This window comes from Pristiophorus japonicus, chromosome 3 (genome assembly GCF_044704955.1).
Source record: "Pristiophorus japonicus isolate sPriJap1 chromosome 3, sPriJap1.hap1, whole genome shotgun sequence".
Lineage (NCBI taxonomy): Eukaryota > Metazoa > Chordata > Chondrichthyes > Pristiophoridae > Pristiophorus > Pristiophorus japonicus.
In genome coordinates this window covers 150,896,569-150,912,338 of record NC_091979.1, presented here as the reverse complement: position 1 = coordinate 150,912,338, position 15,770 = coordinate 150,896,569, and the positions used below count along the sequence as shown (strand labels likewise).

The following is a 15,770-nucleotide window of genomic DNA, read 5'->3' as shown; positions in this document are numbered from 1 at the left end:
ATGGATAACCCCAACAGCGACAGACTGGAACATCGCATTGCTATCATTGCCTGGGAACTCGGATGCTTCGACATTGACATCGCCGCCCAGAGCGAGACATGGCGGGCAGGAGAAGGCCAGTTCAAGGAAGTAGGTGCTGGATACACTTTCTTCTGGAAAGACGAACCAGAAGAAGAACTCGCTGTCTCAATGGGGTTGGCTTTACCATAAAAAATTAGCTAGTTTGGCATCTTAGAGATTCCCCTTGCGGGATAAATGAACGCCTCATGACCCTTTGGCTCACTCTAACCCGGAACCAGTATGTCCAACCCTGGAAGCTACGGATGAGACCAAAGAGGAATTCTACACCAGCCTTGAACAATCCCTGTCCCGACAAGGTGGCAAGTTGATTCTCCTTGGTAACTTTATTGCCAGAGTTGGAAAGGACACAGACTTCTGGAGAAGTTTAATTGGCAGGGAACGGGCAGGGAAACCAACGACAATGCTACCCTCCTCCTGATGAAATATGAGTATGTACATAGAGAGAGAGGGATGGGTGGATGTGCCAGCTATGTTGGTGTGAGGAATGATGTGCAGGAGTAGGCTTGGAAAGGCGGTGTGATATGGATGTGTTGACATGCACTTCAAGATGAGGGTGAGTGTGGCTTTGCACTCACCTTTCATGATTTCATGAGATAATTGAGGTCCTCCTTACGACATCCTTGCTATTGATCTCCTCAACAATTTGGAGCCATGCACTTTTGGTCTCTTGGGTCGAAGAGACTGCCCCATCAGCAGGGAAGAGGACCTCCCTGCATGCTCTGACTCCCTCCACAAGAATATGTAGCAATTCATCATAAAAGAGGGGTGCAGCCCTCTGTCTTTGTGAACTAATTTTTCTATTTGTAAGTGACAACACACTCCTCACCAATACTCCCTCCACACTCCAACATGATCTTTCAAGTGCGATATTAAATATTCCCGCTGAAATTAGTCATTGATGATATCATCAGACCCACACCGTTTAGAATCATAGAACAGCTACTGCACAGAAGAAGGCCATTTGGCCTGTCGAGCCCATGCCAGTTCTTTGTAAGAGCACTTCAGCTAATCCCACTTGCTCGCCCTTTCCCGTAACCCTGCAAATTTGTTTCCTTCAGGTACTTATCCAATTCCCTTTTGAAAGCCACAATTGAGTCTGCATCAACCACCCTTTCAGGCCGTGCATTCCAGATCATAACCACTCACTGCGTAAAAACGTTTTTCCTCTGGTTGCCTTTGGTTCTTCTGCCAATCACCTTGAATCTGTGTCCTCTGGTTCTCCACCCTTCTGCCAATGGGAACTGTTTCTCTCTATCTACTCTGTCGAAACACCTTATGATTTTGAACACCTCTATCAAATCTCCTCTCAACCTTCTCTGCTTGAAGGAGAACAATCCCAGATTCTCCAGCCTATCCATATAAATGAAGTTTCTCATCCCTGGAATCAGTCTCATAAATCTTTTCTGCACCCTCTCTAAGGCCTTCACATCCTTCTTAAAGTGCGGTGCACAGAATTGGACACAGTACTTCAGCTGATGCCGAACCAGTGTATAAAAGCAGAGAAGTCCTGCTACAACTGTACAGGGTTTGGTGAGGCCACACCTAGAGTATTGCATGTAGTTTTGGTCTCCGTATTTAAGGAAGGATAGACAGGTTCGACGTCCAAAATCTGGAGTTCCAGAATCCAGAATGTTCCGGAATCGGGACACCGGGCCGATCCATGGCTGGGTCGTCTGGAAACCAGAAAATGTTCCGATATCCGGACTCCCCCTGCTTCGGCGAACCGACTTCGCCCCGGCCCGACTTCGCCCGCCGCGCCCTCGGCGAGGCCCGACCTCGCCCTGCCCCAACCTCGGCCCGCCCCTGCCTGACTTCGTGCAGCCCGACCTCGGCCTGCCCTGACCTCGCCTCGACCTGAATTTGCGCAGCAGTATTCAGCCCGCCCTGACCCCACCTCGGCCCGACTTCGCGTGGCCCGACCTCGGCCCAGCCCCCGTCCCACCCACCTACCTCGGCTGTCCGACCCCAACTACCTCAGGCCAGACAAGGAACTCCTCCATGGCGGCGGGCCCCGCCTGATTAGATCCTCTTCGGCGGGGGCCAGCGCGAACAACTTCATGGAGGCGAGGCCCCGCCCGAACACTCGAACGAGCACCCCCCTCCCCGCCCTTTCTGACGTTCCGAAATCCGGAAATACCCGAACATGGGCTCGGGTGTTTCCGGATTCGTGATGCCAGAAAGACGTTCCAAAATCCGGCAAAACGCAAAATCCGGAATGGCCTCAGTTCCGAGGGTTCAGGATTCGGGGTGCTGCACCTGTACTTGCATTGGAGGCTGTTCAGAGAATGTTCACTCGGTTGATTCCGGAGATGAGAGGTTGACTTATGAAGATAGGTTGAGTAGGTTGGGGCTATACTCATTGGAGTTCAGAAGAATGAGAGATGATCTTATCGAAACATGTAAGATAATGAGGGGGCTCGACAAAGTGGATGCAGAGACAATATTTCCACTCATAGAGGAAACTAAAACTTGGTGACATAGGGCCCAAATTTTCCCAGGAGTTGCTCTGTTTTTTTTGGAGCAACTTGTTTTTTCTGGAGTATCTTAAAAATCCTCATTCTGCATATTTAATTTGCGCCAGTGTAAGTGAGTTGGTTAGGATTTTTTTTCGTTTAGTTTTTTTTTCAAAAGGGGGCGTTACCAGCCACCTATCCCCGTTTTGGCCATTTAAGCCTGTTTGGACAGCTAATAGTTGCTCCAAACTACCTTAGGCCAGCTTATGTGGCCACTTGTGGCCGCACAGAAAACCCTTGCGGAGAGTTAAGAAATCAGCGCAGGTAGCCAGAAATGGCGGGGTGAGGGCGGGGGGGGCGGAGAGGACCTTGCAAAGCACCAAACACCTTCACAATAACATTCAAGAAGCATAAAAACTGTCAATAATAAATAAAATTAAACTCAAGTCCTACCTTCCTAACTCGGCCTGAGAATTCAGCGGGCCGACTCCGATTCCTCTCTGACTCTCTCCTACTCCGACTCCGACTCTCTTGAGGACTCTCTGAGGACTTCTCTCCGACGACTTCCAGGAGTTCTCTCCGACGACTGACTGCTCTCTCCGAGGACTCTCCAGCTGGGGGCAAGAGCTACTGTGCGTGCGCGAAACCTCCAGTGCGCACGCGTTGAGCTGCCGGCACTATTTTTCACGCAGGGCCCTAACTCCACCATCTAATGGACAGACCATGCCGCGCCAAGCCATGGGAGAGGCCACAGAGCGGCCAGAATCCGGGCAGATCTTTTCGCCGTCATTTTCACCCGAGGCAGTCGAAGTGCGCCGAGAAAATGGGTAGGCCATATTTGGGCCCATTGTCTCAGAAGAAGGGGCTGCCCATTTAAAACTGAGATGATGAATAATTTCTTCTCTGACGGTTATAAATCTATGGCATTCTCTGCTCCAGAGAGATTTGGATGCTGGGTCATTGAATATATTTAAGTTAGAGATAGACAGATTTTTGAGCGATAAGAGAATAAAGGGTTATGGGGAACGGGCAGGGAAGTGGAACTGATCTTATTAAATGGCGGAGCAGGCTCGAGAGGCCAAATGGCCTATTCCTGCTCCTATTATGTTTTATGCTTCCCAGTATCCCGTATGCTTTTGTAACCGCTTTCTCAACCTGCTCTGCCACCTTCAATGATTTGCGCATATGTACCCCCAAGTCTCTCTGTTCATGCACCCACTTTAGCATTGTATCCTTTAGTTTATGTTGCCTCTCCTTGTTCTTCCTACCAAAATCATCATTTCGCACTTTTCGGAGTTAAATTTCATCTGCCACATGTCTGCCCATTTCACCAGCCTGTCTATGTCTTCTTGAAGTCTCTCACTATCTTCCTCACTGTTGACTACACTTCCCAAGTTAAGTGTTATCTCCAAAGTTTGAAATTGTGCCCTGTACTCCCAAGTACAAGACATTAATGTATAAGAAGAAAAGTAGTGGTCCTAGTACTAACCCCTGGGGAACACCAGTCTGAGAAACAACCATTCACCACTACTCTCTGTTTCCTGTCACTTAACCAATTTCGAATTTATGCTGCCATTGTCCCTTTTATTTCATGCGCTTCAACTTTGCTGGAAAGCCTATTATGTGGCACTTTTATCAAAAGGCTTTTTGAAGTCCATATAAACGCATTGCCCTCATCTTCTGTTACCTCATCAAAAAACTCAAATCAAGTTAGTTAAACATGATTAGCCTTTAACAAATCCATGCTGACTTCCCTTAATGAATCTACACTTGTCAAATTATCGTTTCTGGTCTATAGTTGCTGGGTTTATCCTTGCACCCTTTTTTGAACAATGGCGTAACATTTGCAATTCTCCAAATTTCTACCACCACCCCAGTATCTAAGGAGGATTGGAAGATTATGGCGAGTACCTTCACGATTTCCTCCTCAACATCCTCGGATGCATCTCATCTGGTCCTGGTGACTTATCCACTTTAAGTTCAGACGGCCTTTCTAGTAACTCCTCTTTATTAAATCTTATCTCATCCAGTATCTCCACTACCTCCTCTTTCACTATGACTTTAGTAGCATCTTCTTCCTTGGTGAAGATGCACGCAAAGTACTCATTTAGTACTTCAGTCATGCCCTTTGCCTCCATGTGTCGGTCTCCTTTTTGGTCTATAATCGGCCCCACCCCTCCTCTTACTACCATTTATTATTTATATGCCTATAGAAGACTTTTGAATTCCCTTTTATGTTAGCTGCTAATCTATTTTCATACGCTTTCTTTGACTCTCTTATTTTCTTTTTCACTTCCGCTCCGAACTTTCTATATTCAGCCTGATTCTCACGTATTCTCAACCTGATATCTGTCATATGTGCTCTTTTTCTGCTTCATTTTACTCTCTATCTCTTTCGTCATCCAGGGCACTCTGGCTTTAGTTGCCCTGTAGTAGTGTAATGGCACTCTATTATTTCATAACTCTAATGGAATAGATTCTGTCCTGACAACTCCACGACATAATTCTCTCTCCAACACATTAACATTCTCCTTTACCAATATTGCTACCTCACCTCCTTTCTTTCCTTTCCTATCTTTCCTGAACACATTGTATCCAGGAATATTTAAAACCCAATCCTGCCCTTTTTTGAGCCAGGTCTGCGGTATTGCTACAGAATCATATTCCCATGTGGCTATTTGCGCTTGAAGCTCACCAATCTTATTTACCATGCGTTGTGCATTTACACACATACACTGTAAACCTATCTTAGGCCATCTTGTATTCTCTCTTAATCTGACCCCACCTAATACCTTACTATTTCTTACTCTAGTGCTATCTGTCTCTCCCTATTCTTTGTGCACTTTGTTTCTCTTTTCTAATGCTACATCCTGGTGCCCATCCCTCTGTCAAATTAGTTTAAACCCTCCCCAACAGCACTAGCAATCCCCCACCTCCTTGCTGGGAAATACGCATGTCTGCCTTAATAGGGACCATTATGCTAAAGTTGCTATGAAGAGCGGGCTGATGAATGCATCATGGTACTGACCCGTTACACGGCCCGCAAGCTCTCAAACCGACTTGGTAGGGAAAATTCCGGTCCGGGCGTCTGATCCAGTGTGACGTCCTCTACAGGGGATCTGTAGTGTGTGTGAGCATAAGTAACTCTTTAACCAATCAATTTGAAGAATTTTCACTGAGACAGATAGAGTCTAATCCAGGAAGTATAAATTAGATTTAAATCATAGAAATCTATGGCACAGACGGAAGCCATTCGGCCCATCGTGTCTGCACCGGTTAAAAAAGAGCTATCCAGCCTAATCCCACATACCAGCTCTTCGTCCGTAGTCTTGCAGTGTACAGCACTTCAAGTGCATATCCAAGTACTTGATAAATGTGATGGCGGTTTCCACCTCTACCACCCTTTCAAGGTGAGTTCCAGACCCCCACCATCTTCTGGATGAAAATAGTTCTTTCCAACTCCCCTCTAATCCATCTATAAATTATTTTAAACCTATCGCCCATAGTTATTAACTTTTCTGCTAATTGAAATAGGTGTTTCCTATCCACTCGATCTCCCCTCAGCCTCCTCTGTTCCAGAGAAAACAACCCCAGCCTATCCAGTCTTTCCTCATGGCTAAAATTCTCCAGTCCTGGCAACATCCTTATAAATCTCCTCTGCACCCTCTTGAATGCAATCACATCTTTCCTGTAATGTGGTGACCAGAACTGTATGCAGTACTCTAGCTGTGGCCTAACTGGTATTGTATACAGATCTAGCATAACCTCTCTGCTCTTATATTCTTTGCCTCAACTAATAAAGGAATGTCTCCTGTATGCCTTCTTAAATCATGTTCAGAAAGCAAAATAAAGAGAGGGAAAGAATTATGGGATTGAGAGAGAGAGATAAGAGACAAAAAAGAAAAGTTAAAAAAAGTAGTTGAATTAAAAAAAAATCTAATTAAATTCTGAAGGAACGAGACTGCACACAATTTAAATTTTCAGGGCCAGTGAGGTTGTTTGGCAGTAATTATGAATTCACTCACACCTGACTGCACCAGCCCTAACATTTTCTGCCATGTTTAGTGGGTAAGTACAGCAACTTCACACCCTTGCATGGATTTTAATTCCAAGTCTATCAGTGAGGTGCTGTTATAGCATAGCCTGTGGAGGAACAGGGTAATTCGGACAGCATCTTCCAGATTTATGCGTTTAAGTACGCATGAGGGACTCCAGAAGTTGCTATCCAATGCACTCCATAATAACGGTGAGAGCTGATAGCTTCACCATTATTCTCAACTCAAAATCCGGGCCATTGTTTTAATTTCATACTCCGTTCTGGGTACATTTCTTTGCTGGTGGTGGCTGTCAACTTGATGTTTGACCCCATGTCATTAATATGTGATGGTGTTCACTTGGGAGGCTTTACAATTCTGATATTATTGTATGTTTACCAAGATATTTGCAATCAATTATTAGGAAATGTATGATCAGTATATATTGTGTTTCAAAGATGAAATAAAATATTTTTACAGAACACACTAAAAGCATTGGAGCTGAAATTCCAGTTGGTCCATTCTACCAGCACAATCGGCCAAAGCCCGAGACCCAATCTTGAATTGTGGGAATTTGTCATCTGCATAGTCAGTGTGGACACACTGGTGCCTTGGTGTATGAGTGGCACCCACGTTGATCCATCAGCAGACACTGGAGTAGAGTTGCTAATTCTGGTTGGACATCTTCCTGAAGGTTTCATCAAGTGACCTCCCATCCAGTCAAACCCTTTTTTCCCATTTCCAATATTTTTATAACTAATAAACAAAAGTGTTCAAAGATAATTAAAAACAATGTTTTTGTTGAATGTCCCCTATGATCTTTCTCCCCGGTTGCTCACAGCAATGTCCAGAAGATTAATCTTTAATTCCTGGAGACTCCAGGACAATCCTGGAAGGTTGGCAACCCTAGTAGAGTGGCCAAAAGCTGCTCCTCCAGTGTGTCAAGGCCCTCCGAACGGCTGAGAATTAAATATATTTAAAACCTTTCAGCTCTTAAGAGCTAAAAAAAAAATTAAGCAAATTATTCGTCTCTAAGATCAAATACCCTTCCTTGGTAAAGGTTTGGGGCCTTTAAAGGTCTCAGTTGGACTCATGCCAATTCTCAGCTGGTGTGAGTTCCACTTAGGCTTTTTAAAGGCATACATGGCAGCTCAGAAATTTCCCAACATGCCTCCTTGATGGGGGAAAGCAGGCAGGAAATCTGCCATGTCCCCCTCAATACTTGAAGCTAAAAAAAAAAACAAGAAAGAATCCCAGCAGAACCAGGTTCCACCCCACAATTCAACTGCAGGTTGGAGATCTACCTGCTCTCTGCCCTTGGGCTTAACCGGAATTTCGGGCATGTTTTTTTACTATTAATGGAAAATGAGATTAAATCTATTATTCATAACATTAACAAAAAAATCTAGACTATATCTGTCCAAATTTAATATAGGTGTCTCTTTCATGATTTATTTAACATTTAGCTTCGTACTGAGAGATTTGTCGAGGAACTGGAAAGCTATGCTAAGCAAGTGGAAGAATTCCACAGTTTTGGAGAACTGACAGACGTCAGTCGGTACTTACGAAAAGCTCAAACATTAAATGCGAAGCTGAATCAAGCAATGGAGAAGGTACTGGGTTATGTATAGGACAAAATAGTAATGAATTTAAAATATATTATTCATGGGTGTGAAAAAAATAAGCTGGTGTTTTATATTTTATGAAGCCAGTTAATGTTTTATATTTTATAAAAGACAGCTAATATTTTATGAGAATTATACTACATACGTATGATGTCACAGCAATATAAAAAGTGTAGATAATTTATGGATCTGACATTCATATCAGGTGAAGCCATGCCTGAACATGGTTGTGATACTCCCGCAGTCAAATAGCTAACAGACACTCAAAACTTAAAAGTGATTAATGGCCTCTGGAGTGAGGTACTACAGTACTCAAGGAACCATCCCTCAGGACAGGAGGGGAGGAAATTAATAAAAACAAAACATGAATGACTAAATTCATTACTTTTAAGTGAGAAATGCTATAGAAAAACAATATCTTAATACAAAATACTAACTACTGAGTAAAATATTTGACCTTATGTAAAGATGGATAACTAGCCCGAGTGCAAAATGCACACTGGAGAAAATTTGAAACTCTGGCTATTTTAACTCTGGGCTTTATTAACATGCTGCCATAGGTGGGAAGTGGGAAGGAAGCATTTGCTGGCCTCTAAGTAAATTGGCCGGTTCACCAGCATGAATGTATGTGTGGGGAAGAGGGTTCCTAGAGGGACAAGGGAGAGTCTTGGGCAGGTGAAGCCGCGACTTTCCTTGCGGAACCTGACCCCACAAAGAAAAAGAAAATTACTTGACCTGTTGAAGGACCCCACTGCCATCTAGGTGGGTGGCTTAGCTGCCTGACTAGAAGTATGAGTAAAAATTGCGGTCATCGAGAGCCAGACAATTTTCCGGCAGGTAAGTAACTCAGGGTATTTTAACTGCCTGGTTTCTGCAGAGTGAGTTAGGTTAAAATTGTCTCCTTGGGCCAAAAAACTTTAAGTTGTGAGAGACGTGACTCCAGGATGGTATGTTGCCTCACTGGGGCCAGGGTCAAGGATGTCACTGAGAGGCTGCAGGGCATTCTGGGGGTAGAGGGTGAACAGCCAGAGGTCGTGGTCCATATCGGTACCAATGACATAGGTAGGAAGAGGGATGAGGTCCTGCAGACAGAGTTTAGGGAGCTAGGAGAGAGATTAAAAAGCAGAACCTCAAAGGTAGTAATCTCAGGATTACTCCCGGTGCCACGTGCCAGTGAGTACAGAAATAGGAGGATAGAGCAGATGAATACGTAGCTGGAGAGATGGTGCAGGTGGGAGGGCTTTAGTTTCCTGAGGCATTGGGACTGCTTCTAGGGGAGGTGGGACCTGTACAAGCCGGACGCGTTGCACCTCAGTAGAGCAGGACTAATATCCTCGCGGGGGGGTTTGCTAGTGCTGTTGGGGAGGGTTTAAACTAGCTTGGCAGAGGGATGGAAACCTGAAAAAAGATTCAGTAGGGAGGGGAGTAAAGCTGGAATTAGAAAGCAAAAATAAAGAAAGTGAGTTTGAAGGAGAGAGGAAACAAGCAGGAAAAAAGGGTAAAAAAAATCAAACTTAAAGGCACTTTGTCTAAATGCACGTGGCATTTGTAACAAAATAGATGAGTTGACGGCATAAATTGAGACAAATCTGATATCCATTACAGAGACGTGGTTGCAAGGTGATCAGGACTGGGAATTATATATTCAGAGGTACTTGACAATCCGGAAGGACAGAGAGAAAGGAAAAGGAGGTGGGGTAGCTCTATTGATAAAGGATGGAATCACTGCAATAGTGAGAAACAATATTGGCTCAAATGATAAGGATGTTGAAACAGTTTGGGTGGAGATAAGGAATAATAAGGGGAAAATGCCACTGGTGGGCATAGTCTATAGGCCCCCTAACAGTAACAACTCTGTTGGTCGAAGCATAAACCAGGAAATAGTGGGGGCTTGTAAAAAGGGAACAGCAATAATCATGAGATTTTAACCTCCATATTGATTGGACAAATCAAATTGGTCAGGGTAGCCTTGAGTAGGAGTTTATAGAGTGCATAAGGGACAGGTTACTTGAGCAGTATGCAACAGAACCAACCAGGGGGCAGGCTATCTTAGATCTGGTCCTGTGTAATGAGACAGGATTAATAAACAATCTCCTAGTAAAGGATCTCCTTGGAATGAGTGATCATAGCATGATTGAATTTCAAATTCAGATGGAGGGTGAGAAAGTTGGATCTCTAACCAGAGTACTCAGCTTAAATAAAGGAGACTATGAAGGTATGAGGGCAGAGTTGGCTAAAGTGGACTGGGAAAATAGATTAAAATGTAGGACGGTTGATGAACAGTGGTGTATATTTAAGGAGATATTTCACAACTCTCAAGAAATATATATTCCAGTGAGGAGGAAAGGGTGTAAGAGAAAAGATAGCCATCCATGGCTACCGAAAGAAATAAAGGACAGTATCCAATTAAAAACAAGGGCATACAAAGTGGCCCAAACTAGTGGGAGGACAGAAGACTGGGAAGCTTTTAAAAGCCAGCAAAGATAGACTATGAAAGTAAACTAGCACAAAGTATAAAAACAAATAGCAAGAGTTTCTATAGGTATATAAAAAGGAAAAGAATGGCTAAAGTAAATGTTGGTCCCTTAGAGGACGAGACCGGAGAATTAGTAATGGGGAACATGAGGGCAAGTTTCGGCCTGAGTTGCTCCTGTTTTTTTGGAGCAACTGGTTTAGAATGGAGTATCTTAGAAATTGCAATTCTCGGCATTTAGTTTGCTCCAGTTCTAGTCAGTTAGAACAGGTTCAGTTTGGAACAGATTTTTTTTTAAAGGGGGCGTGTCCGGCCACTTACGCCCGTTTTGAAAGTTTAGGCAGTGAAAACTTACTCCAAAGTAACTTAGAATGGAGTAAGTGTAGATTTTTGTACGCTCAGAAAAACCTTGTCTACACTTAGAAAATCAGGCGTAGGTTACAAATCAGGCGTAGGGAATGGGGGTGGGGGGGTGTTTAAAGGGAAGTTTACAAACATTAAACACTTCAGTTTTACAAATAAAGAGCCATCATCAATAATAAATGATAAATACATCAATAAATCAACCAATAAATCAATCAAAAAAATTTATAAAAAATCATTAAAAAAAAATCAATAAATAAACATTTTCTACTTACTGACTGCAGCACCGGGAGTCCTCCAACAGCATGCTGGGACGACCCCCCCCCCCCCCTGTGTCCCTATCTCTCTGTCTGTCTGTGTGTGTCTCTCTCACTCTCTGTCTGTCAGTGTCTGTGTTTCTGACAGCGAGGGGTGGGGGGGAAGAGAGAGAGAGAGAGAGAGAGAGAGAGAGAGGCTGAACGGGCCGGGCCCAAGACTTCGAGCTTAGACTTACCAGATTGACAGGTAGGTGGCGTCGGGTCCGGGGGGGGTCGTGAGCGCGGGTAGGGGTGAGCGCGGGTCGGTCGGTCGTTCTTGGGGAGGGGGTGGGGGGTGCGGAGGTCGGTCGGTCGGGGGCGGGGGGAGGTCATGTCTGCAGCGGAGGTCGATCGGGGGAGGTCGGTCGGGGGGGGGTGCGGGGGAGGTCGGGAGCGGGGGAAGCGGAGGTCGGGTCGAGAGGGGGGTGGGGGGCGATCCGATGGAGTGGGGGGGAGCTGGAGTCAAGTCGGGTCGGGTCCCAGTAAAGGAGGAAGCAGGAGCTGGGCGTGGGAGGCAGCCTTATTCACGCAGCCCCAGTGAGGCCATTCGGCCAGGGCTAGGGGCTGCGTGCTTCGGGCCTCTCCCACACAGTTTTGGGCGCCTGGAGCTACTGCACATGCGCGCCCACTGTAGCGCGCCTGTGCAGAGGTCCCGGCACTGTTTTCAGCGCAGGGACCTGGCTCTGCCCCCCACAGCTTGTGCTGCGCCGCGCCCAGCTCCAGAGGGCCTGCAGGGAGCCAGAGAATAGGTAAGTTTTTTTTAGGTGCACTTTGTGGCGTGAAAAACGGGCGTCCAGGTCGGGGCTGCGCCGTTCTAGGCGCGGCCCGAAACTTGGGCCCATGGAGATGGCAGAAACTCTGAACAAATATTTTGTATCAGTCTTTATGGTAGAGGACACTAACAATATTCCAACAGTGGATAGTCAAGGGGCTATAGCGGGGGAAGAACTGAACAGAATCACAATCACTAAGGAGGTGGTACTCAGTAAGATAATGGGACTACAGGCAGATAAATCCCCTGGACCTGATAGCTTGCATCCTAGGGTCTTGAGAGAAGTAACGGCAGGGATTGTGGATGCATTGGTTGTAATTTACCAAAATTCCCTGGATTCTGGGGCGGTCCCAGCATATTGGAAAACTGCAAATATAACGCCCCTATTTAAAAAAGGAGGCAGACAAAAAGCAGGAAACTATAGACCAGTTAGCCTAACATCTGTGGTTGGGAAAATGTTGGAGTCCATTATTAAAGAAACAGTAACCGGACATTTGGAAAAGCAAAATTCAGTCAGGCAGAGTCAGCATGGATTTATGAAGGGGAAGTCATGTTTGACAAATTTGCTGGAATTTTTTGAGGATGTAACTAACAGGGTGGATGAAGGGGAACCAGTGGATGTGGTGTATTTGGACTTCCAGAAGGCATTTGACAAGGTGCCACATAAAAGGTTACTGCACAAGATAAAAGTTCACGGGGTTGGGGGTAATATATTAGCATGGATAGAGGATTGACTAACGAACAGAAAACAGAGAGTTGGGATAAATGGTTCATTCTCTGGTTAGCAACCAGTAACTAGTGGGGTGTTGCAGGGATCAGTGCTGGGACCCTAACTATTTACAGTCTATATTAACGACTTGGAAGAAGGGACTGAGTGTAACGTAACCAAGTTTGCTGATGATATAAAGATGGGAGGAAAAGCAATGTGTGAGGAGGACACAAAAAATCTGCAAAAGGACATAGACAGGCTAAGTGACTGGGCACAAATTTGGCAGATGGAGTATAATGTTGGAAAGTGTGAGGTCATGCACTTTGGCAGAAAAAAATCAAAGAGCAAGTTATTATTTAAATGGAGAAAGATTGCAAAGTGCTGCAGTACAGAGGGAACTGGGGGTACTTGTGAATGAAACACAAAAGGATAGTATGCAGGTACAGCAAGTGATCAGGAAGGCCAATGGAATCTTGGCCTTTATGGCAAAGGGGATGGAGTATAAAAGTAGGGAAATCTTGCTACAGTTATACAGGGTATTGGTGAGGCCACACCTGGAATACTGCGTGCAGTTTTGGTGTCCATATTTACAAAAGGATATACTTGCTTTGGAGGCAGTTCAGAGAAAGTTCATTAGGTTGATTCCGGAGATGAGGGGGTTGACTTATGAGGAAAGGTTGAGTAGGTTGGGCCTCTACTCATTGGAATTCAGAAGAATGAGAGGTGATCTAATCGAAACGTATAAGATTATGAGGGGGCTTGACAAGGTGGATGCAGAGAAGATGTTTCCATTGATGGGGAAAACTAGAACCAGAGGGCACGATCTTAGAATAAGAGGACATCCATTTAAAACTGAGATGAGGAGAAATTTCTTCTGAGGGTTATAAATCTATTGAATTTTCTGCCTCAGAGAGCTGTGGAAGCTGGGACATTGAATAAATTTAAGACAGAAATAGATATTTCTTAAACGATAAAGGAGGGGATAAGGGGTTATGAGGAGCGGACAGGAAAGTGGAGCTGAGTTCATGATCAGATCAGCCATGATCTTATTGAATGGCGGAGCAGGCTCGAGGGACCGTATGGCCCACTCCAGTTCCTTTTTCTTTTATTCTTATGTTTTTATATGATGTGCCATAGGATGAACAAAGAATCCTTCTGCCATTAGGTTATGTACTGGAAATAGGAAGCTGCATCCACCAATTCCTCCAAATCAGCAGAAAGGAACATACTGACAAACCATAAAGCCCAAAGCTATAAACTGCAATCAAAGTTATTTTAATAAATAAAAGAATACAGAAATAAAAATGAATCACCAGAATATATCACAATTAACTTTCATCAGTATATTGATTAGCTTTATGACTCCAACATAAATGGTTATTAAGATCCTAAGTCCTTTTTCAGGTTCCTTATACCTGTAACTGCAATCATGGGTGTTTCACGCTCCATGGTGTTCTGTCTTGTTATAGTAACTTGTATGTGTGATACAAGCAAATTCATAGAACACAGAACGAGTGACCGCTTTTCACGGCCCAGAAATCCCTGTTTCTTCTTCCCACGGGCGTTCATAGAAACAAACATAGAAAATAGGTGCAGGAGCAGGCCATTCAGCCCTTCTAGCCTGCACCGCCATTCAATGAGTTCATGGCTGAACATGAAACTTCAGTACCCCCTTCCTGCTTTCTCGCCATAACCCTTGATCACCCGAGTAGTAAGGACTTCATCTAACTCCCTTTTGAATATATTTAGTGAATTGGCCTCAACTACTTTCTGTGGTAGAGAATTCCACAGGTTCACCACTCTCTGGGTGAAGAAGTTTCTCCTCATCTCAGTCCTAAATGGCTTACCCCTTATCCTCAGACTGTGACCCCTGGTTCTGGACTTCCCCAACATTGGGAACATTCTTCCTGCATCTAACCTGTCTAAACCCGTCAGAATTTTAAACGTTTCCATGAGGTCCCCTCTCATTCTTCTGAACTCTGTGAATACAAGCCCAGTTGATCCAGTCTTTCTTGAAAGGTCAGTCCCACCATCCCGGGAATCAGTCTGGTGAATCTTCGCTGCACTCCCTCAATAGCAAGAATGTCCTTCCTCAAGTTAGGAGACCAAAACTGTACACAATACTCCAGGTGTCGCCTCACCAAGGCCCTGTACAACTGTAGCAACACCTCCCTGCCCATGTACTCAAATCCCCTCGCTATGAAGGCCAACATGCCATTTGCTTTCTTAACCGCCTGCTGTACCTGCATGCCAACCTTCAATGACTGATGTACCATGACACCCAGGTCTCGTTGCACCTTCCCTTTTCCTAATATGTCACCATTCAGATAATAGTCTGTCTCTCTGTTTTTACCACCAAAGTGGATAACCTCACATTTATCTACATTATACTTCATCTGCCATGCATTTGCCCACTCACCTAACCTATCCAAGTCACTCTGCAGCCTAATAGCATCCTCCTCGCAGCTCACACTGCCACCCAACTTAGTGTCATCCGCAAATTTGGAGATACTACATTTAATCCCCTCGTCTAAATCATTAATGTACAATGTAAACAGCTGGGGCCCCAGCACAGAACCTTGCGGCACCCCACTAGTCACTGCCTTCCATTCTGAAAAGTACCCGTTTACTCCTTTCTTTGCTTCCTGTCTGACAACCAGTTCTCAATCCACGTCAGCACACTACCCCCAATCCCATGTGCTTTAACTTTGCACATTAATCTCTTGTGTGGGACCTTGTCGAAAGCCTTCTGAAAGTCCAAATATACCACATCAACTGGTTCTCCTTTGTCCACTTTACTGGAAACATCCTCAAAAAATACCAGAAGATTTGTCAAGCATGATTTCCCTTTCACAAATCCATGCTGACTTGGACCTATCATGTCACCATTTTCCAAATGCGCTGCTATGACATCCTTAATAATTGATTCCATCATTTTACCCATTATTGAGGTCAGGCTGACCG

The 15,770-nt window shown here is 44.7% G+C and overlaps 1 protein-coding gene across 4 annotated transcripts in view; it reads left to right on the top strand.

Moving 5' to 3' along the window:
- dnah7 (dynein, axonemal, heavy chain 7) overlaps positions 1-15,770 on the top strand; it is a 1,084,136-nt gene that overhangs the window by 200,245 nt on the left and 868,121 nt on the right. For all 4 annotated transcript variants that reach the window (XM_070875892.1, XM_070875893.1, XM_070875895.1 and 1 more), the window contains one exon: positions 8,035-8,181. In XM_070875892.1, the coding sequence (XP_070731993.1) occupies positions 8,035-8,181 (147 nt within the window). The remainder of the gene's footprint in view (positions 1-8,034; positions 8,182-15,770) is intronic.